Source organism: Strix aluco, chromosome 2, assembly GCF_031877795.1.
Source record: "Strix aluco isolate bStrAlu1 chromosome 2, bStrAlu1.hap1, whole genome shotgun sequence".
In the NCBI taxonomy this organism is placed as follows: Eukaryota; Metazoa; Chordata; class Aves; order Strigiformes; family Strigidae; genus Strix; species Strix aluco.
The window spans coordinates 89618308-89641578 of record NC_133932.1 but is presented as its reverse complement, the minus strand read 5'-3'; the positions used below and the strand labels follow the sequence as shown (position 1 = coordinate 89641578).

General features: G+C 42.1%; 1 protein-coding gene across 1 annotated transcript; it reads right to left on the bottom strand.

Annotated features, from left to right (window-relative positions):
- Positions 1–15655: 15655 nt before the first annotated feature.
- Positions 15656–22914, bottom strand: SPRY2 (sprouty RTK signaling antagonist 2). The gene is made up of 2 exons (XM_074815458.1): positions 21360–22914; positions 15656–17436 (listed from the first exon to the last, which is right to left on the bottom strand). The coding sequence occupies exon 2, from the start codon at positions 17383–17385 to the stop codon at positions 16444–16446; it is 942 nt and encodes a 313-aa protein (XP_074671559.1). The 5' UTR covers positions 17386–17436; positions 21360–22914; the 3' UTR covers positions 15656–16443.
- Between the last annotated feature and the right edge of the window lie 357 nt (positions 22915–23271).

Genomic DNA, 23271 nt, shown 5'->3' with positions numbered 1-23271 from the left:
AGTCAATGGAGACTTGGTCAATCCTGTCAAAGGAGTCTAGAGTGCTATTCATCTAGTCAAATTTAGAGATTTTCTTTAGGATGATTTAAAAGGTACACTGAACCTCCTGACTCTGTTGATCCTCTGACTACTTAGTTGCCTGTGTACAGGTACCTAGTGCAATACCTGGACTCCACCTGCCACTCCTGATGGTCACGCCAGACTCATACAAATATCATGCTTGGACAACAAATGGCACAAAGTATTCAGGTGTGAACAACTGAGTAGAACTCCCATTGACTGTAATGGAATCTTAGACATCTCTTTAATGGATAGACATATGCATTTAATACAGAAGCTTGCCCTGAATTAATTATTTCTATATTAAATCAGAATTTAGAAATAGTCATATTTTCATTTTTGCATTTAAAAAACCAGAATTTAAAAATGTTTCTTAGATTTGTTTATGGAATTATGTGACATATCAAATAGATAAAAGATGTAAAAAAAGACAGGGCTTACATATCCAAATAATGTACAGATTAAGAGTTAGTAAAATAGTTTCAATACAACATCTTATTTATATGAATGTGGAGAAAAAAATCTTATTGTAAAAAGAAGTACAGCATCAGATTAATTTTAATAAATCTTTAAAAGTATAGATCTCTCCATCTGGACTGGTCACATACACTCCCTTCTTAATCAATTCAGTCCATCCTAATGTAAATGAATAAAAATTAGACTAAATAGGCCATACTGCTTGTACCCTACAAGTGCATCTAAACTAGTTATTCAGTGCATTGTAAGGGTGTTTTTTGATGCAAATTTGTCTTGAATCTATATTTGGAGTCTTCTGATTTACACAGTTGGTGTGCTTGAAGCACTTTTGCTCCTGATGGAGCCAAGTGGGGCATTATGCCATGGGGTGCCATCCACAACACCCCACTTGCAAAATGGTTGCAGGGTCTTTCAGCAGTTACTGTTCCACATAGGGTAGGGGGTGCTGTGAATCAGTAACTGGCACCAATGTCGTTGCCAGTAAAGAAGCAATGTGAATGTGCAGACCTAGAATTCTAACAGATCATAACAAACCCAGCCCCATCCTTCACTCTTTGCTCTGTAACAGTTGGTAATGCAGGCACACCCCAAGATTATTCATTTACATACATTAAAGATCAAGGGAGCCCAAGGGTGGTGAGTATAGAAAGAGAGAGGAGAGGAGAGGAGAGGAGAGGAGAGGAGAGGAGAGGAGAGGAGAGGAGAGGAGAGGAGAGGAGAGGAGAGGAGAGGAGAGGAGAGGAGAGGAGAGGAGAGGAGAGGAGAGGAGAGGAGAGGAGAGAGGAGAGGAGAGGAGAGGAGAGGAGAGGAGAGGAGAGGAGAGGAGAGGAGAGGAGAGGAGAGGAGAGGAGAGGAGAGGAGAGGAGAGGAGAGGAGAGGAGAGGAGAGGAGAGGAGAGGAGAGGAGAGGAGAGGAGAGGAGAGGAGAGGAGAGGAGAGGAGAGGAGGGGAGAGGAGAGGAGAGGAGAGGAGAGGAGAGGAGAGGAGAGGGAGATCCTCAATTTACATTTACATTTACAGTTCCTTTATCAAGTACTTAATATTTCATAAAGGTCTAACTTCAGAAAAAATCTGCATCTAAAATGTAGAGTTATTTTTTAATGGAGGTGCGGGAAGCAAAAATTTGGGCTATAATAATTTTAGTTTTTGTCAGTTCGGCCAATGATCTGAGGACTAGGTATTTACTCATTAAAATACTATTGCTGAAAGGGAAGAGTAGGCTTAGGGCCAGTCTTACAGACAGGAAGGCACTGGGTGATCAAATCAAAGTCCATCCTGGATCTCAGTGTTCCCTTTACAACACACGTGATTCTGACCTGAACAAAACTAGACCTTGAGAAACCATAATTTTCTCTCCTGCTATGTCTGCACATTAACTTTGTCTCACATCACCACTTTTCTGCCCAGGGAAGCTAATGTGTAGAAGTTTAGCCTTTAAACCATTAGGACTGTGTTAAAATATTTTCCAATATTTTACTTCTATACTTCAACAATATCACCCCACTAAACAGGTGTTTATATTAAAATTGTGACCAATAGGATGTGTTTTTATCCATTCAGCAAAGCTGCAAAGTACTGTACTATTCCTTAAATATTGATGTATTAGAGTTCATATCTTTTCTGGATCTCCCAAGTCTGATCTTCTGGGCATCAATGCTTACTGTCACCTAGCCAACTTGCTAACCCTGCGGAACCATCCATAAACTACAGTTAAATAGTTGTGTTCATGTTGTTGGGCTTTCTGAGGGACACCACTTGCAATGTCTCATTGACTTAACTGTTTGAAAAGCTGAATTTTAGTGAAAAATTCTCCCTTAGACCACTGTAGAGAATTACCTTATCAATATATTTAGCAGAATTTTCATCTTTGCCCACTGTCAGCTATGTCCATTTGCAGTGGAAAAAAATCATGGATCTAGCACAACTCCATGAGTTGTTTTTCGTTACTTCTACACAAGTTTTCCAGGAGAACCAGATGGAGATGATGGACAAGGATGGACAGCCATCTGAGCCTCAAGAGACTGTAGTAAACTGCAGCTGAGTGACACACAGGCAGTCACTGTAATTCCCCTACAACTCCTTCAGGATAGCCCAAGATAGTTCAGTCTTTCTATGAAATTCTGTGTCTTCAAAATGTCTTAAGAACATAGGGACTTCCTATGGCCTCAGAAAAGTGGTGCATATAGCCCAGGATGTTGTTTCTAATGGTGACAAGAGATGCTATTTAGGGAAAACATGCAGACATGGTCACTGTCTGACGTTCATTCCCTTCCTACCTCTCCCACATCCACCACTGTTGTACTGGAATATTAGACACTACACTGCCCCACCATTTGTTTTAATTCTGTTCAAGGATGTATTGTCTATAAAGCAAACATTTCACAGATACATGAAAGGTGCTTGTCTCACTTTTTAACACCAAATTTACAAAAATGAAGGAGGTTAAGCCAGTCCAGAAGCAGGTTGCAGATGGACTCTTGAAGCTGCTTATCATTATGGGTGTTGATGAGACTGTGTCTAGTTGTGAAGGCTTTTTGTCCCTGGAGATTGCCTTATGCATCTTCTCAACTAACTCCTAATTATGGATGCATCTCAGTTTGGCTGCCACTTCTTGAAAGTCTCCTGAGAGGTTTCTAAATAAATCTATCAGCAAGCTCTTCCCTTACTGGATGTCTTCTCCTTTCTAGTCTTTAGCTAGCAAGGAAATACAGAATATTAGTTTACTATAGTCCTTACAAATGTATAATCTCCAAAAAACTGTTGGTATAGTCCCTATAAATTGAGGGAAGTTGAATCCAGGGTTTAACCATGGTCAAGATTGCTTTCTGTGCAGGGCAATGAGGATCTGAAAGCAGAGATGGCTCTGTCACAATCACACTAAAAAGTAAGGATCAAAAAATGTAATTACCAAAAATATTTACAGTCCTGTGCTAAATTTACATTGCTTACCAAAAGGATGTTTACGCATCAGGTCCTCTAGGATGTGCAGTGAAGTGTGCTCCTGCTATTTCATCCTCTCTGCAGCCAAGAGGGAGGTTCTCCCTGTCTCTTCCTGCTTCTAGGCCAAAAATCAAGTGGATCCTGCTTGGCCAATGAAGTGGTGAGTACCTGGACAAACTCCTTGTAGCTGGTCAGGAGGGAAAGAAATGTTTGGAAATATAAAAGCAAAGTCTCTTTCTCTTTAAGACACTGATGTAAAATGCAAGATGGTTAGTAACATCTTCGAAGGTGTTAACCAGAAGCTCAGGTCTTATCTTCTCTAAGAAAATTGGTTGGGGAATGGTACTTATATGCTTGTGTTTTTTAAACAAACATTTTCTACTTATCAGATGGTAAAATCACAGTGCTAAGAGCATGACTGTAGGTTTTAACATGTATTGGTAGAGATGGTAAACATTTTCTTGGTAGCGCAAATGACCAAACCACATGCGCTGAAATTCCAGCAGCTTTGACCACATTAACATTTTACCTTATGCTAATGATCATCTGTGAGCAAGCAGTTGGTAAAAAACATACACTTTTTTTTTCCTTACTAGTGTGGACACAAAGACAACAGCCTTCTTCACCTAAGAGAAATTAATTGAGCTAACAGAACTAAACCATCTACTTCTGCTTTCTTTTGGCCTATTAAGAAAGGGGATAAAATGTGGACTTCTGAGGCATCACAAATATGAAGGAGGAACTAATTTTCCTCCATCAAAGAAATCCACAAATTATTTTAAAATCTTTTTAAACTTGTGGAAACGTGGTGACAACCTAAAGCGGAGAAGGTCAGTACCCTCTCTGACTGGAATGGTAAAAGCTTGGTGGTGAACGGTGACCAAAGGCCATCAATTATCTGAAAGCCCTAATCTTCTGTGGAAACCAGGCTCTCAGTCAAGGTTTAGGAGCCAGTCCTTGTCCTTAAAATGAACTGAACTTTGGGTATGAGCCAGAAACTCTCCTGTGTTTTAAACTGTGTTATATTCTTATTTTCCACTTTATCTCCTTGATTTTAACTGTGTTATAGATTAGGCTTGGTTGTAAAATTATAAACCAAATGTAAGTATAAAAGCACCTGGATATTGAGCATTGTTGCTTCATCTTATCTGTAATGCAATTCAGATGTTTTATGGAAAAAAGTGAGAAGTTTGTGTATAGGCCAATGGCATTATATAAGCATCAGATTCTTATTCTTCTGCAATATATTCTGTGGTGGGTGAGTTAGTCTGTCCACCCTCACACCAAATAATGGCTTTCATAACTCCAGATATAATCATTCATGTCACCTAACTTAACTGAGGAGACTAGTCAAGAGGTTCTGTAACGTGTGAGATTCACAGAGTGACTCTTGGTAATTAACTACAGGATTCATGTGCTCAAGACCTATAGATGACTTTCTATCATGATTAATCCATTGACTCTCACTAAAGAGAGCTGATAGTTCCCTAAATTACAGACCTTTTCTACCTCTGAATCTTGCAGAAACAGCAGAATTATTCCCAAACAGCCCAACCCAACAAACAAGCAAAAACCACATCATGCCAAAACGCAGGATCCCGTATCAGTAGAGCAGTTGTAGTGGTTGTGTGGTCATAAAGTCACAGCTTTCAAGAGATGCTGGCTCTCTCACATATCACAGCTATGTGAGATTGCCCACAAACCTCCTTCCTCAACGCCCTAGGGCTCAGGTATTTCTGTCTCTTTTTTTCATCTTGGATTTGTCAACACCCCACCATCCCAGTCTAGGAGGTATAGGAGCTCCCTTTTGTTTGATGTGAGCTGAACGCCCAGGGGCACAGAAGGGGTTAAGTGGAGGAAATTCTTGTCAACTTCAATAGAGAATTGGGCATTTTAAAGGATTTTCTGTAAGAAGAACCCAATATGTCTGACATCAGAGCCACAGCACATCATAGCGAAAGAGTAAAGTTTTTACTTAAAGGGTTTTTTATACTTTCGGAGTGGAAAATATTCATATTGTGGTTTCACACTAAAAATAAATTCTTCCATTCACAGCCAGCAACAGGTAGCTGAGGTTAGATCAAACCACTAGCTTACTAATGACTATGAATTGCAGCATCTATAGAAATGACCAGAATTCAAGGCAGCCTCTAAAATAAGCCAGATGAATCATCCTTGAAAAATATTATTCACTCCATAATAAATAGGCTCAGCATAAATGTCTGCCACACAAAGCATGCTTTAAGTATTTTTTAAAAATGTAAAACACTCTTGCATGTAAATTGAAATGATCAGTTTTCTTCCTTTTGTAGGGGTTCTGCTTTTTTCATAACGAGTCTGGGAACACTCACGTGATCCCAGGATCCTAAAGTTAAGTGACTGAACTGAAAGCATTCTTTTTGCGCAAGCATCTTGAACGTAATAAATAATAGCTCTTAAAGTATTAAGGAATCTGAACTGTCTTGAGTTATAGTGAAAGCTATTGTTCAACAAAGATTCAGTAAGAAACAAAAACTGATAAAACCTTTAGATTCTTATTCTACTTCATAACACATTTTTTTGGTAGCAATTTACTAGGTCAGGCGCTCTGCTAGTGCAAATCACCAAAACATCACAACCATTAGTGAGGCCCAGTTGATTTAACCAACTTGAGAATCTGGGCCCCAGTTAAATTACTAAAAACCAAGAACCAATAAACACACCCCCCCCCCCAGTGACAGCAACCACTTTTCCTGCAATGCTGTTACATAATTTTCTACTGGGGTATATTTTCATATTTCATATCAAGTGTTTTCTCATTAAGGCAAGGGGGTGACCTATGCCCACAGGACTGGCAGACCCTAAGAGAGCTGAAGGAGACTAGAACCTTTAGGAAAGAAAGACCAAAACAAACAAACAGTGGAAAAAAATCACCACTAACAACAAAAAATACCCACCCTACCAAGGAAGCAAACACCAAAACAGCAAAAAACTTTCACTTTGATAGTTTTTTTTGGTCTCGGGTGTTTCCTTGTCACAGTAAGCCTTATTGCACGTCTCTGAAATGGGTACCAAGGATGGCAGTTTTTTCATTGCCATGCATGCTGTAGCCTGCCTTCACCAGAACAAAACCTCAACAAAAAAACACTGACGGAAAACAATTCTTTTCATGCTGTCAACATTAGATGTCTAAATCACATGTGGACAATTCAGGTTTAAGTCACTAAATTTAGAAATGAATGCTTTTCGTGCCTACTTAGTATCTGTACTACTGTGGGACTGAATCTCTCAGTAAAGCCAAACCAATAGTAAACCCAACAGTCATTATTTCATGGCCGCTGCTGCTCATGGCCATTGCTACTACAGCTCTCATGTATCTAGACAGGATACTTTTTTTCTTTTTCCCCCTGAAAACCAGAATATGACTTACTTATAACCCCAATCACTTTATTTGTAGCACAGTTGCAGCCATAGAGGGAAACTGGTAAATTGTGTGCCTGTACAGAAAAAATGTTAATCACTGGGTTCTTCTGCTTCTCTGCATACACTAAAAATTTTCAACATTTAAAAAACTCCTATACTTTTAAAGAATATTTAAAAGATTTGGCATCATCAAGATACCAAGTACATACTTGGTTTATTTGACCATATCACATCTGTGCACTCATCCTCCCTTTTGCCACGCACCCTCTGATGATGTCTTCTCCCAAAGTAGTTTATAAGGTGTAAGGGGCTGGGAATCTTCCTTTCTGTGTGTTTGAGTGAGCACTTATATCAGTGCTGTTTAGGGGTTGACAAAGCCTTTGAAAATTGCCATATTATGTATGATTAGCATTAAGAAAACTAGCATCTTCATCACTCATTTCTCACTGAAAGTACAGAGTGGAAAAAAGCTGTTCTGTTAACTGGACCAACATACCACGCCTCGGAGACTTCAATATACAAAGTACAGAGTACAGGGTAGATGCACTCCACTCTGCAGATGTACTCTCTCAGGGGTGGGGGAAAGGAGTGCCTTTCATGGTGTCATTTGAAACTAGGGGAGAATGTTACAAGCAAAAGCTGATACTTTGAAAGAAGAATATTAGTAACAGTGAAACATGATAATAGGAAGTAGTTTATTTCCTTCCATTCCTCATTTCCCCTAAAGAAGATGTAATTGTGATGTGCATATATATACACAGGAGATATAATGTGCAATACAGAAATACAACTGTAAAAATATTTTGCCCATCTTAACGGGCATTTTAGATAAAAGCAATGCTAGTGCACATAGACACTTCTGCCTGAGAGGAGCTTGCTGTAGTTTACTTTAAGCATGCTTTTGCTCATTTAACTTCAGGTAGTGCTTATAGCTGATTTAATAATACTGTCACAAAACACTGTGCAGATACTCTTAGTATGAATGAGCCTATGACAATTAACCAGACTGTCAGCTAAACCAAATTAATACTTTCCCTAGACTTTTTTGCAATAGCTGAGCTAAACTGAATTCAGCGAAACTGTTGCAGCTTTGGTATACAAGAAAGGTTTGATAACAGTAAGCTGAAATAAAGGGAGAAGAGTCTACACACAAGCTTGTTTTGGCACAAGTCTGTCAGTAAAAAGCTTAACAGGCATCTGCAGCACCATTAATGAAATTAACCCCCAAACAGAATCTCTCAGCAAAATCTTAGATTGGTGCCTAAAGGAAGCAACTGCATATATACTACAGCAGTGGTAGGAATAAATTATCTTAGTCATAGAGTGAGTTAAGTAGGATCAGAATGAAGGTTAAAAATCCTAAAGTAAGGTGCTATTCCTTGATTCAAAAGTGTGTCTCATGCAATTATAAACTTTTTTTATTCCCCTAGGCAGCTGGGATTTTCCCAGGATACCCATTCAAGTGTATGTTCAATCAGTACATATTCAGGAATTCACCTCTTGTCTATACAAAGTTTCAAGGAGGTCAAGGAGAATTTTGTCATTGCCTCCAGTGAGGCCAGGCATTTCACCCACCAATCTTGCAGCTGAAGTGAGGTCTTTGGATAAAAACTATGTGAAATGTAAACAGTACAAAGCCTGGCCACATTTAATAAACTGAAGAGAACGCCTATCCACCTAATATTTCGCTTAATTTATCAATTAAAAAAAAACCCAAACTTGACATTGTTCCATTTTTCTAAAGCAAAGATTTTAAGGGGTACATTCTGACAGTCCTCTTCTCTCCAGCCACGTCCATTAGACTGTGTGTATATAGAAATATATTTTGCATACACTTAAAATACTTTAGTGAGATCTGTTCTCTCAGATGCCAAGCTCAATTGCAATACTTTACACACCATTTTTTCTCTATGAAAAGTCTGCAAAATCACTCAGCAATCACAAGGTTCCATAAGCCACCCACTCTATAACCTGGGGGCTAAGGGAGCATGGGGCTGAAAGGAAAAAGAGAGAACACTTTCCATATCTTGTGGAAAGATGAGGTTATAGTGATTATCATGGGAGGAAACTATTTTTTGTGACTGCTTCCTTCAAGATGTATGTAACTTCCAAAAGTAAGATATAGTTTATATATTCTTAAAAATTAAGTAAGTGCTGTGACCTATGAAAGCTTGCTCGTTAACAAAAGATAAATATAGGAAAAAGTCTATTTTTATAACTTGTCAGTAGATACTGAAGGAATAATTTTGTAAAAACAAAAATTGCCACTCCCCAAATCAACCCAAAAATTACAGATTCAGGTTTGATACAAAATATCGATATATAATTTTAGGTAGCTACTCTACATTGGAGCAAGAGCCCCTATCACCTAAGCTTTGCAAAATTCTAACAAGCTACATTTGCCAACTGCCTTACTCCTTTGACAAAAACTGAAATATGTTACCTCTGTGCAATTAAGTTACTACTCGGGGATTAGATTGTGTTATCCTAACTCATGAGGATGTCTGTCTTTGTGAGTGAATTTCCCTTGAGATGAGATTTGTGGGAGGGATCTCCTTCCTCCTGAGTGGCAAATAAATGTGCCCAAGAATGTTCCTGGGCATCATATTCCGGCTGGCCCTGAAAGGACAGCATCCAAGCTGGGCAACTCCTTCAACCTCTAAAAGAGGGGAGCTGCTGACAAGCTGACTTTTGGGAATGGCCCTGGAACATTTTAGCTCCTGAAATGTGCGAAGGAACAGCTTGGGAGAGTACTTTTTGGCATATGGTTAACTCACAGCAGGGAAAGTCTTAATGCTTCACTAGCGTGGGCAATTGAAATCCATTGTCCAGGAACACTTCCACCTACTGTCTGATTTACTAGTACAGGGGTGGCCAGGGTCACTATCGCACTTTCAGACTTTGTACTGTGATTGTATGTATGCGGGAGAGAACAGTTCGGCACAGTCCTGATGTAAAGCTCAGTTTTCATACCATTACCCACCCCGCTCATACAGATTTCAGAATAATTTAGACAGTCTTTTTCTTCCACTTGAGATGGAGGGGTCTGAGGAATGCCCTCCTCCCCAAGAACAGTATTGAGAGTAGTAGGCAGTGTGCAGTTAGATAGCTTTCACGTGTAGCTGCAATATTATGGGATCCTCATGCACTGGTTTTAAAGTATGAACACAGTGTTTCTCCAACAAAAAAGTCATTGAGGAGTAAGAATATACACATGATAAACAACTACATAATCTCCACCTGTAGAGGTAGAAGACAGTAAACCTATTGCTAAAAGGTACATTGCATTCAGAGTTCTGCAAGAAGGCATTGATGCTCTTGCTTTTCTTTACTGCTCAATGCAGCTGCAGCTAGGTTAAGTTCCCAAAGTGCATTCTTGGTCCCTTAACTGTTCTACTTACATACTTCATGGTGCCAAATACACCAGGAAAAAAAAAATCATAAAACTAACACTCCATTAAATTATCACTCTGTCTACAATAATTAAACAAAATGCATAAACAAAATTACCCAAAGCAAACAAAACAATTTCAAAATTTTCTCCTCTTGCAAGAGCTTATGCAAGAGAAATGAGAGGCAAGAATAACTTTGTTCTCTTTCTGCATTTGACAGCATTTGTGGTACACCAACTTTTACATGTCTTACATGATAACAAGAAATAACATCAATGCTTTAAGAAAAACAGCAATTGATAAACACTGCACTACAGTGGAAGCTGACAAGGGTCTGAATTGATTTTTAGACCTAAAGTTGAACTGTCTGCCTCTAATTAAAGTAACAGTTTTAAGCGTAACCAATTAGTGCATTTTACTTACAGTGCAACTAATTTTGAAACATGGATTGCTATAGCCCTGATGCTCGACTTCATTTCTGAAGATGACAATGTTACGTTTGACTGGTCATTTAGAAATTTTCCATTTCGGTGTGTTTTTTGAGACACACTGAAAGAGCATCCAGATATTCTTTTCTCAGTAAACATATTGACAACCACATGATTGATGATTGGTTCATATACACTGCTTCTTGACCAAAATAAAAGTAGGGTGAAAAAAAAAAATTAACACCCCCCCCCTTTTGTTCAAGGTGCTCTCTATGTCCATAAACTGGTGATTCATCCTGATACACCCTTGTGTACTGGCTCAGACTCTCCAAGTTAAACTTGTGCCTGCGACACCTGATTTACATCAAGTGACTTCTCTTGTAACACATCTCAGGTGCCTGAATGCTTTTCTAATTATACGGCAGGCTTTCGGGAAAGCAGAGCTACTCTGATTATACAGTTTCTTATGTTTTTAAAACAGATTATCTCCTTTGGCAAGATTGTTTTAAAATGTAACTTAAACTCCTAAGTATTAAAATATCCATAAATTATCCTGTATAATAGTAGACTACATTGTCAAAGCTTCTGATTATTGGTAACTTCTACTGAAATGGGAACCAATCCATTTTAGTCAAAAAGTTTGAACATTTTAGCCATAAGCCTCTCTAATCAGCGTGCAGGATTTGAGTCAGGGCAAAGAGAAAAAAAAAACCCCACCTTTCCTACAGCACAGGCAAACAGAAACTTCAGATACATAGCACGACGTCTGTTGCCTGTTCCCAAAGTTGAAAACACTGAACTCCCACCCTGTTTCAAGAGAAATTGTTGCTACTCATGTCCAAAGGTAACAGCATCAGCTCTCTTCTGAACAATCCCTGTGAGAGAGGAATAGCAGATTATGCTTTTATAGTAGTAAGACTTCCGTCTCTGTCATTTGAAACAGTGCCCAGAGGTTAAAACAAAGGGGAACTCTAAAGACATATAACGCCTTCTCGAGTAATAAAAATCACACTAAAGATGTGAAAATAAAATGTTTTCTGGAACTGTGGATTTCAATGTCACATGAATGGAAAAACACTTTATATCTCTCTGAAATGCAGGATAAGTACAGCAAGGTAATCATTTTTTCCACCTTGTCTTAAACTTTCAGAGACACAGAATACTAATGAGAAAAGCATGTTTCATCCTCCTCTTTCACCTTTTGTCCTAGTAAGTGGCAGTAAACCTTTATGTATTATAGCTAGGAAAGGTCAAGGGGGGGACAGGGACCCGAAAGAAATATAAAGAGAAATAAATAAGACTACTGCATAGGGGGTCTCCTCAGTTTGAAACAGTATTTTTGAAAGAAAACAGTACTATATATATGCACAGTTTCTGTGTCAAACTGTCCTGATTTCAATGAGACGTCAATTTTTATTTCTAAATTTCCAGTTTAAAATCAGATTGTGTAAACAAAAGCAAAACTGAGTATTTTCATTGGTAAGGATTTGGTGTGCTTGGTCACAATGTAGTCTAACTGCAACCCCAACCTGTAACTGATTTATTTAAGATGATTCAATACATTGCTGACATTTTCAGCAAGAAATCTATCCAGTACTATTCATACAGACATTACTCAGTCAAGCGTGCTCTCATATTCAGCCAATTTCTTTCTGGGTCTCTGCTCCAGTGACTGATTGAGAAATTAGTCTCAGCAAATGAAATCATTATTACTTACTGTTCTTGCACCCATCCAGGAACATCTGAGACAAGACAGACTGTTCAAATCCATCTTCCCCAACAGTTAATTCCTAAAAATAATTGAATGTTCTACTGCGGCACAAATGCATTCTATTCTCTCCCTGACATTTAAGAATAAGCCTTAAGATTTCACTTATCACAAAAATGAATTACTTTATATTTTGCCAAAAGTGAAAAAGGTAATACAGGTAATACTGTACGTTTAAAAAAAAAAAAAAAAAGGCAATTTATGCATGGTGCATAAGTGATCAGTACTTTGCTACTGTCAAGTCATTTTCACCTTACACATGCTGACAGTTTTCTAAGAAAATGTAAAAAAGCTGTTGTGTTAATCATCACGATCACTTAACTATAGCACTTCCTCATTTGGAGAATTTTGTCTTTTAAAGACTGATTTGGTAACTTGCTTGAATATGTAAATACTCACCTGAATATGATCTCAAATCCTTTAAGAACACATTTTATTTCCATCTAAAGTACTATTCTATTCTCCACTTGAATCCAAATTTTCTTTTTTTTTACTGCTATAATCATTATCTCAAAAAAGAAATTATAATCAAGCCTCAAACCATTAAAGAGCAAAATAAAAAAATTTGGTTGAGGATATTAATAGAGACATTTCTAAGTTACTGTACAAGCAGATCTGATGTATTTATTTGTAGCTCACATCACATGGAAAAATAATTTTAATATTCGCTTCCATTGTTACAATAGTCAACTGTCAGTCCAATCCTGCAGGTCTCTAACTTTAAGCAAACCTTACATCAGAATTTCTAGGAGGTTAACAGATCAAAACACTAAAGCAACAACACAACTAATGGAGCAATCATAGCTTAATAGCTGTCTAAAATCCAAGTCCTATATGGTATATATCTGGCATGACTTTCACAGTTATCCTCAAAACCTGTGTATGGAAAATTTTCCTTTCTTAGACCTCCACTTTCCTATCTCAAAGGACAAAGTAGGCATGCTTAATAACATTATCTCAATCTACTTGAAAAGCTCTCTTAATTCTTACTAAAACAATATAATCTGTTTGAGGCAAGATGTTGGTTTTATTTAGAATAGTAAACCTTATCTAATTAAGTGTAACATTAGGATGTTAACTAACACACACAAGCTAACTTTTAAGTGTCCACTGCACACACATGCCAATTCATACTAACTGAAGCACAGACCCCAGCACCATAGTGAGCCCAACAGGCAGTGCCTAATGCCGTCCTCAATCACAAGTGCCACATGTGCAACCCAGTTCACTGGTAGTGAGCTTACCTGGTGTGCGGGGCATCCACTATTTATCCTCATTAAAAAACAAGTGGAAGATGACAACCTCTGTTTAATGTTAAGAACAGCTTCAAATTTCAGTATCAACAAGACGGTTTTCCTTTCCTCTTAGAACCTAGGTAGCCAAAGAATTTGCTATAGTGCGAAACAAAACACACCCACAATTTTAGTATTGGACTTTATCTAGTAGAACTCAAAATTGAGTTGCACCCTCCTTGACTGCTACACTGCTTAGGCATACTGCAGTTTTCCAGTTTCACCTTCAGACTACCTTAGAGATATCTTCTTGACTGAAACATAAATCACTGAAAAGACAGGGCTCACCTTCAGTATTGTCAAGTTCATCAGTACAGTGAAAAGACTGGATTTACTGCCTACTGAAATCAGTGGGTTTTTGGGTTTCCAAAATATAGCCTAAAGGTCAAAGATTCCCCCAATAAATGAACTATTTAATGATTCCCATGTTTGTTCTCAATCAGCAAGACTAGCCCAGGACAGTTTAGGCATAAGCACCTAATCAAATTCAAGAATTACATTCAGTGAATGGAAACACGTGATGGTTACCAACCAAGAACAAGATTTATATTAAAAAAAATAAAATCTCTGTTTATCAGCAGCCAAATACAATCTCACATATATGTTCCAACACTCGGTCACAATATACCGATGAGCTTTAAATATGGACAAATTACTCATGTAACATAAGCCACCATCTTCCTGGCAAATTCCACTCAGAAGGCTAAATATATGCTGCTTGTGTTTGTATACCAAAGTATCCAGACAGCTGGTGCAGAGAGGAAAGCAAACCAACTTACATTTTTCACCAGAGAGGTAAGTTAAAAAAAAAAAAAAACCAAAAAAGAAAGAGAACAAGGCCCATGTATCAGCTATTTTTGTTTTGCAAACTAGCCAGGGCTTGCACGTTTTAATTTCACTTGATGATTGATAACCAATACCCACTAACACACAGTGTAAGATTTTTGAGTACTACAGACCTATGTAAAATAGCCCAATCACCAGATCAGAGATGAAAATTAGGGGCAGAAAGATGTAACATTTACTCAATGCTCTGGTTTTCAACTTTTAGTGAGTTCTTAATTTATTAGTTATAACTTGTTTTTGTTGGAGAGGGTTCAGAAAAGGCTGTGAGATTTTTCTAAGCGTCAGCTTAAAAATACTTACAACTATTTCTTAAATGCCAGCTTAAGAAATGTATAAATAAAATTCAACATTAAGACCTCTAAACTTGGAGAGACATGCTCAGAACAGGAAATGATAGTTTGTTAATAAAGAAAGGTAAATCATTCTCCAGGCTTCCGGTGGGAAACTTGGCAGCGAAAGGATTTTGACCTCAGTGGAAGGTAACTGCCACAAATGACAGATCAAGCAACTTTCTTCTTACAAGTGAGGCAAATGTTTGACATAAGGCTGGACTGCATTCAGATCTATCATTCCCTGTGGCATATTCTTCTACTTTTAACAAATAATACTGCAAGCTTTTTGCACTGACTGTATTAATTTTCTTTTTTTTTTTTTTCTCTCTCTCTCTGAGTAAAGCTGTGCAAGCCTAACAATTTTTGTGACTGATTACTTATTTCCTATTTGAGGCACAAAAGCTCATCACTTATAGAATAGGTCAAGCTTTCAGTGCCTATTAGCCCTAGTCTGGAACGAATTAATGCATTTTCCTATGTTCATTTTCCTTTTCTGTTGTAGGAACAGCATATAGGACATTTGTGCAAAGGAAGGAAGCAAAAATCCTGCATTTTTTTCAGGTAAAGTAGTGAACAACAAAAAAATACACTTAAAAATTCTACTCTCGTTTTCATATTAGACTCACTGTGACTATATCACTGTGAAATTTGCCATTAGAAGTACCAGTTTTCCCAACTCAAAACAATAAATTGGGGGGAAAAAATGACAAGTAGCCCAGTTTAATTTCAAACGTTAATATATTTTCTATTTTATAGTGAACATATGCATCGTTCACCCCTTATTTGCAGCAACTATGACGTCCTCATAAAAAGGGGTGACATTTGTAAGATGCCTCTTAAAATAAATATTTCTTTTTATAAAATAATAAAACTTCAAATAAATATTCTTTACACTAAACAATATGTTGAAAAAATTAGAAAATAAAGGCTGAATTTTACTGTAACTGTACAATATACATGAAGTCCAAAGGGAAATCAGAGTCTTGTAATAGAAGGTTTCCGTAAGACAAAATACAATCTAAAAACATACTGATTGATTCACATTCTTCCGAATGTACAACATATTAGTATAATATTTTGTGACTGTGCCATGTATTATGACACCACTTATTTTTCACAGTTGAAAATATTATTGTATATACAAAAATATAGCACATTATCTCTGGCAGAAAACAATGAAAAAAAGGAGTCATTTGCTAATTTACAAATTTTGCAAGTACTATTCACAAACAATACAGTTGTCTAGGAGTGTCTGTGTTGCTTTAGCTTATGCAATCTGTGGGTCACAATGTACTGCATCCCTTTTTTTTTTTTTTTCTGTATGCCACTAGCTGGATTCTAACAAGCGTATCAGTTAAGATGGCACACACAGAGAAAAGCATTTCACTGCAAACAGCAAAGTAGATCCCCAACCCTTCTACTACAGTGCCAAGACCATAGCTGCTTAGTTGGTTGCATATGTAGGTTAAAATAATCCTTGTTACTTTAGTATTTCTGACTAGTGATGCTATGTTGGCTTTTCAAAGTTCCTGGGGGGGACACTGGGAACTTTGCAGCAAACGGTGTTGGTGTGTTTACAGCGGCACCCAGGCCGATTTACCCGGTCATAACAGCCCTGGCACAACTTAAGGCAACCCTTGGCTGGTAGGTAACACCACAAGCAAGGCAGAAAGAGGGACACCACACCCATGGCGGACCATCTAGTGCAGCAATGCGACTGGCTGCAGGAGCAGGGGTTGTCAGCACAGTTGTCCTCATCGTCGTTAGAGCAGTGATAGAAGAGGCCCTTCACGCAGCAAACGCAAGTCCCGTAATCAACCACGTTCTGGGCTGAGCAAAGACACTGCTTGTCACAGATCCAACATGATGGGAGGGTCCTCGGATAAGTGCACTCCTTACACTTACACTTCCCACAGTCCTCACACCTGTAGCTGTGCGCTCCCAAGTCTTCCTTGCTCAGCGGCTTCAGCTCGCTTGACTTGAGCTCGGACTTGGGCTGCATTCGGACTATGCCGTCGGCAACTGGCCCCGAAGATGATCCTAGAAGTCTCTGTTCAGATGAATTACTGCTTGTACTTGTCCTTGTACTGCTCCGTGAACCTGTGCTGACCGTGCTGATGGATCGGGACAGAGGTGCCCGAGAAGAGGCATGTGTTTGTGTGTGCTGAATCCGGCTAAAATGACGATGCTCAGGCAAGCCATGGGGCCTTTCATTTTTGGGTTGGGTTGCTAGCCGAGGAGCAGACTTGATCCCCGGCCGTGGAGCCACCGTAGGTCCCTCTGTGTACTCATTCGTGTTTCGGATGGCTCTGATCTGGTCCAACGACAAGACGTGAACCTGCTGCATCAGGACATCCCGCAGGTCGGGCTCCCCGTGCGGTCTCCCACTGTCACGCCGAGCCTGTAGCAAGGCCTGCGACCCGCTGCCGTGCTGAGCTCTCGTCTCCATCAGTGCCCGGAAGCGTGCTCACCCCGGCAGGCTTAGAACACATCTGAAATCCTGGAGCAACAAAGAGAGGATTCACTATTGCAACACATCTCATGCTCTCTCCAGCAGCCTTTCAAGCCTGCAGGATCCCACAGCACCGCACACAATCAAGTAATGCATCAGCCATTAAAAAAAGGGAGTCACATCTGGGGCGGAGCGCAGGCGCCGGTCAGCTGAATGCACTTCCCTTGGCCTGTCCTGCCTACTCCTGTGGAGAGCTTAAAGAGATTCTGTTCTAGGTCCATGCATCTTAACTTGTGGCTCTAGAAAGTCTAGGTACTGTGCCTGCTAACTAAGGCTTCCCAGGCCACCTTCTGGTTAGACCTTGGCCTTTAAAGTGATTACGTTTCAGCCACTTGGAGTGACTCTTCTTTTCACATCAGGCTACTGAAAAGTTTATATTTAAAAAAAAAAAAAAAGCCTGCAAGTATTTAGCAAGTGTAATGTGACCTGCTGATGACAGACATATAATTCTCCAATTTTGTTTAAAACTGGATAATATTTTGGTAGGCTAGTCTCTTTACACATTAAACTTTACATGATGTAAATAGGAAATTTTAGTTTAATACCAATGGTCCCAAGAAAAACACTAAATAGCAATAAAATGTTTGAGGTTAGACATTAAATGAGTTAGTGCTACCAAAAACTTCAACAGCACAAGTAAAAATATCTCTCTCCAGTATTTTAGTGTGTGTCATACTTGTGTACACCACTGTGATTGTTATTTTAAGGCTCAATACTACAAAAGCAATGCTACCACAGTTTTATTTTTTTAAAACGTGTAAAAAATTCCATAGACTACATTTCAAATTGTAAATATTGCCAAGTGTGGCTTGTGGGACAGAGGCATGCATAATATAATCAAACAATGCCAGCATCCAAGACGTCTACTTGATTGTGAATATTACTTTTAAGGATCATTAACTACAAAGTAGAAACAGAGACTTAAGAATTTAAATGGAAACCCAGTAAAAGGCTCAGAAGATGAGAACTTGTAAATAACTAACTTCCACACTCAGATATGCAAAAGTTTCAAGTACTGCCCTCTAAATTAGTTAATATTTGTTTTGCCTTTATCATATCTTAAAGTGGTTCCAAAATCCAATTACCTATACAAAAATCCAGAACAGTATTTTACAATTAGAACGCAAGCAGGAACCAAGCTTCTTACAGGGACCACACAATGTCTGCAATTATACCTAGAAAGAGCACCATAGTGTTACTCTGTACACATCAGTTACCAACAATAATACTATACTGCAGTATAATAAAATATAGCCAAACAGTTTAACAATGAATATCTCAAGACACTGTCTTTATTCTAACAGCAGTGGAAAATATTTAACCTTTTAACTCCTGGCTCCCTCCCCTCAAGGGCTTTTTCTTTTAAAAAAGAATAAAAATCTAACTTTTAAGAGTGACCACCTGTTTTAAATATTGCCAAATCCTGGCTTTGGACACAGAGTGTTTGTCATTGTATATATCCCCCCCACCAAAAAAAAAAAAAAAAAAGTCTTGCAAACTTAGCTTGAAACATTGCTTACGTTTTCTTCAAGTTAAAACCTTTGCCATATGAAAAGTTTCAACCAACAGCCTAAGTAGACGTTTCCCCATCTGAAACTGTCTGGAGACAGAAAAAAAGAATAGAAAATAAAGTACTTTCCCCACTCTTGAGAAGAACTAGCAGCCCTAGGTGCCCTCCACGTCCAGCTTCTGGCCAGACTCAGCCAGCCGAGGTCCGCCGGCTCACCCCCTGCCTCTCAGAGATGACAACCCAGCGCAAAAGCAAAGCTGACCCTGACCTGCAAGGCGCTGAAGACGACACCGGTCTCGGTGTGGCGGAGCCCCCCTCAGACGCCGAGGCAGGAACTGGAGGAGAAGCCTCCGCGCTTTGCCCCCTTCCCCTTGCCCGGCTCCATCCCGGCGCGGCGCGGAGCGGGCGCGCAGCAGGTGGGAGGCGGCAGCCCCCGGCCCGCAGAGGCGCGGCCGCAGGCGCCGCCGGCTGCCCCGCAAGTGCAGACAACCTGGAGATAACCGGGAGACATCCTCTGGGCTGGGAGGTGGGTGGGAGGGGGCTGCTGCAGCCGCCTTATCAGGAAAGTCAAACCCATGTTTCCTTTTCAACTCTTCCCCCCCCTTCCCCCCCCGAGAGATGCTCAAGGAGCCTTCCCCTCCCGGGTAAGGCAAGGCGCCCTGCAGACGGTTTGAGACAACACCGCCGGGACAGCCGGGCAAAAGGCAGATTACCCCCTCTCGCCCTGCCATAAGTACCCATTCAGCTTCACAAAGCCAACCGCTGGAAAAGCTCCTCTTATTTTACGCATATTCTGCAAATTGCCTGAACTTCAGTCCGCTCCCCTCCGCCCCAGCCCGAAGGGACCCAGGAGGCATTTTCAGCGGGACATCGGTCCGAGCAAGGCGATCCTCCTTTTTTCTCCCCTCCATAGGTCCGCTAACAGGACAAGATGCACACCTCCAGCACATTTACTTGCAAACATACAGTTGCCTGAAAATTCTTACGGGAAAGCACGTCTCTCCCTCCTCTGATCTAGCACTTCTCCCCTTCCCATCCACCAAGAGCAGAGAAGCAGCATTTGCCTTTTTGTGTGTGATAACACGATTCCCCACTTCCAAAAGCCAAAGTCCACTCTGGCGGAGCTCAAGTGCCATGATTGTTAACTTTTCCTAGCTGGGATTGGCAAAAGGGCGAGCAAGGGGGCCGGGTTTCGCGTTCGGCACATTTGGGAAGTTTAAAACGCAAGGGGCTTCTTGCGTGCCGTGGAAAAACCCCGTGTCTCGCTGGCTGGGAAAAAGCGAGCCTAAGGGGGAGAAGTCCTCCGCCCGTGAATTTCTGTTTTGTGTCCGGAGCCTGTGCAAGGCACCCCCACCCCCATCCCCACCGCACACACACCAACCACCTCCTCTTCTTTCAAAGTGCTTTGAAACCCCCATTAAGGGCCGAGTGTGTGATCAGACTATGGATTAGGGCAAAAGGGACTTTACCATCGGGGTGGGGCAAACTGACACACAAATAGCTTGCTGAAAACACCAGCAGCTTTTTTTGGGGGGGGAGGGGGGTTGTTACAAAGTAAACCCATCAAAGGGAAAAAAAAAGAAAAAAGTAAAAGCAGAAATTAAGTCTTCCCTTCCACACATGCCCTCTGCATGGAAGAACCTGGGGAAGAACTTTCCTCGTCTTATGGATCGAATTAATTTAATCACACGCGAAATACATATGTGCATACACACACGCACACATGTATATTTGTACCAGACGTGCACTCACTTCCGAATTGTACGGATCTCCCGACGCCACTACAGACGGGCGTAAATCACGCACTGAAAGGCGGGTTGCTCGCTCTCCCCCAAGACGGGGGGGACAAACAGCCCCGGCGCTCGCCAACCCCGCAGCGCCCTCCCTTCACCTCCCCCCGGGGCTTGTCGGAAACCCACGCGTGCCCGGCGAGGCAGCAGCGCGCAGGATCGCCCGTGCCCGGCTCCCCGCAGCAGGGAGAACACGCCGAAGTGTGTGTGTGTGTGTGTGTGTGTGTGTGTCCCGCTCGCAGCCCCCGCAGGCATGCCTGAGCGCCCGCGCAGCCCTCCGCCCCCCCCCCCCCCCCCCCCCCGCAGCCTTCCGCCCCCCGCGCCCCCGAGGCACCCCGGCGGGGCGCAAACGCGGCGCAGCCCGCAAACCCCAGCGGAGCTTCACCACCCCCCCCCCCCCTCCTCCCCGGAGAGAAACCGCTCCGAAATCCCACCTCCGGCTCCTCTCTGGAAAAGGAAGAAGAGGGGAAGGGGGGAGAGGGAGAACCTGTGCGAATGGAAAAGGGATCGGCCTCAAACATTTCCACGAGTTTTCTTGGAGCAACCAAGGGGGGTGGGGGGTGGGGGTGTTACTGAAAAGCTTGTTTTGCAAAGAAGGAAAAGGCTCTCACCGTGATCGCGGCGCTGCACCAAACCCCTCTCTCTCTTGTATTTTCTTCTTCCTGCGGTTTGCAAATAAATCCAGCCCTAAAGCAAAAAAAAATTCTTTTCCAAACTCTGCTTTAGTCCAACTTGCAAATTAGAGTAAGAATGATCACCATGTAAAAAAGTCCAGAGCAAAGTTAGGTCCCTCTCCCCAGATCGATTATAAATACGTGTGTGCGTGTATATACTATAATAATAATAAAAACACCTCTCCGGATCGGGGTGGGTTTTCTTTGCTCCTAAAAAGAAATCAGTCTCTCACACACACACTTTCCTTTTTTTTCCTCAATGAACAGGAGGCCGAATCGCCAATACCAAGTCACTTTTTTTGTTGTTGTTGCAAATGATCAAGAGGAAGGGGAAAGCCAAAGAAAACAAAATAAAGTGGATCTAAAATAAAATCCCAGAGCTTTCTTCCACTGAGCTCCTCCAAAAAAGCAGCTTGTGCAATGTAGCCGTTCTGCTGAGAAGCTGCTTGCTGCAAGCTCCTCTCCCCTCTCTCCCTCTAGCTTTCTCGCTCCCTCTGCGAGCGTGTGTGTGTTGCAGGCAGCTCTGTGGTTTGCAATCGGGGGGGTGGGGGGGGTGTTTTGGGAGCGCAGCGGATTTGTGGTGGTGGTTGTTGTTGTGTGTTTGGAGGAGGTGGAGGAGGAGGAGGAGGAAGATTTGAGATCTGAGCTGTAGGGGCTCGGCGTTTTTCTGCTCGCTCGCTCTCTCCCTCTCTCTCTTTTTCTTTCCGGAGGAGGTAGGGTGATCTCTCTGCAAAAGCAGCAGTAAATGGCGTCATGTGGATCTGAGGAGGAACAGAGCAGTTGTTGTCCCAGAGGATATATCGCATCCGGTCCCAGCTCATTGGCTCTGCGGGGCTACATTCACTGCCGCTCCCAGCGCCCTGCCAGCACTCCGAGCTGCGGGAGGCATCCAAAAGGGCAGCGCCGCCGACACGGCCCCGGCCCCGGCCCCGGCCCCGGCCCCGTTCCGCGGCCCGTCCGCGGCGCTGCGCTGCGCTGCGCGGGGCGGCGGGGAGCCCCGCTGGCGGGGCCTCGTCGCAGCCTGTTTTCACAGGAGGCTCCTCCGTGCGCGGTCACACGGCGCTGGGGGTTGCTTTTGTGCTCCTGTATTTATTCAGAGGCGGGCAGCGAGAGCTCCGCCGGGGAGCCGAGGGCAGCTCGCTTCTCCCGGGGAGGAAGGCACGCTCTCCCCGCCGCTGCGGGCTTTCGGGAGACCCCTTTCCAGGTGCTTCCCTTCCCGGGCCCCCCCACCCCCGTGGTTTCTTTAACCGAGTGGAATAAAAGTTTACACTTTCCCCCCCGCCCTTTTCAGCAATCGGTTCCCCGGCCGCGCAGGGAGAGGGAAGGGTGATTACTTCGGGCATTGTCCCACGGATTATCGCGATTAGGCGGCGCGAGTGGGGGGGGCCGTGGCCGGGCGGGAGCGCGGAGCGGGGCCCGCGGGGCGCGGAGCGGCAGGACAGGCCGCTGACAGGCGCCGCGGTGCTTTCCGCGCCTCGGGCGGCTGCGGGGTTCGCGGCGTCCCGGCCGGCAGCGGGGTCTCCTCGCCTGTGCGCAGGGGTGGGTTTTTTTAGGAGAAAAAAAAAAAAGAAAAAACTTTGCTTTAATTAATTCCGTTCGTGTGGGGGACACGGTCTGCGAGCAGCTCACAAACGTGACTGTTTGTCTTCTGGGCGTTTCCTGACACGGCCACAGCTCGGTCCCTTTTGTACGACGGGGCCACTGTCGCTGGGCCCGGGCATCTTGAGCCTACATGTATCTTTAAGCGCGCAAAGCAGCGTATCCACGTAGGCATGCACCGAGCACGAATATACCCGTATCACGTGTGGCACTGCTTAAAATACACACGATGTGTAAGGCAGCAATGCGT

Coding starts and splice junctions, on each gene's coding strand:
- SPRY2 (XM_074815458.1), bottom strand. CDS start 17,385: ATGGAGACGAGAGCTCAGCACGGCAGCGGGTCGCAGGCCTTGCTACAG.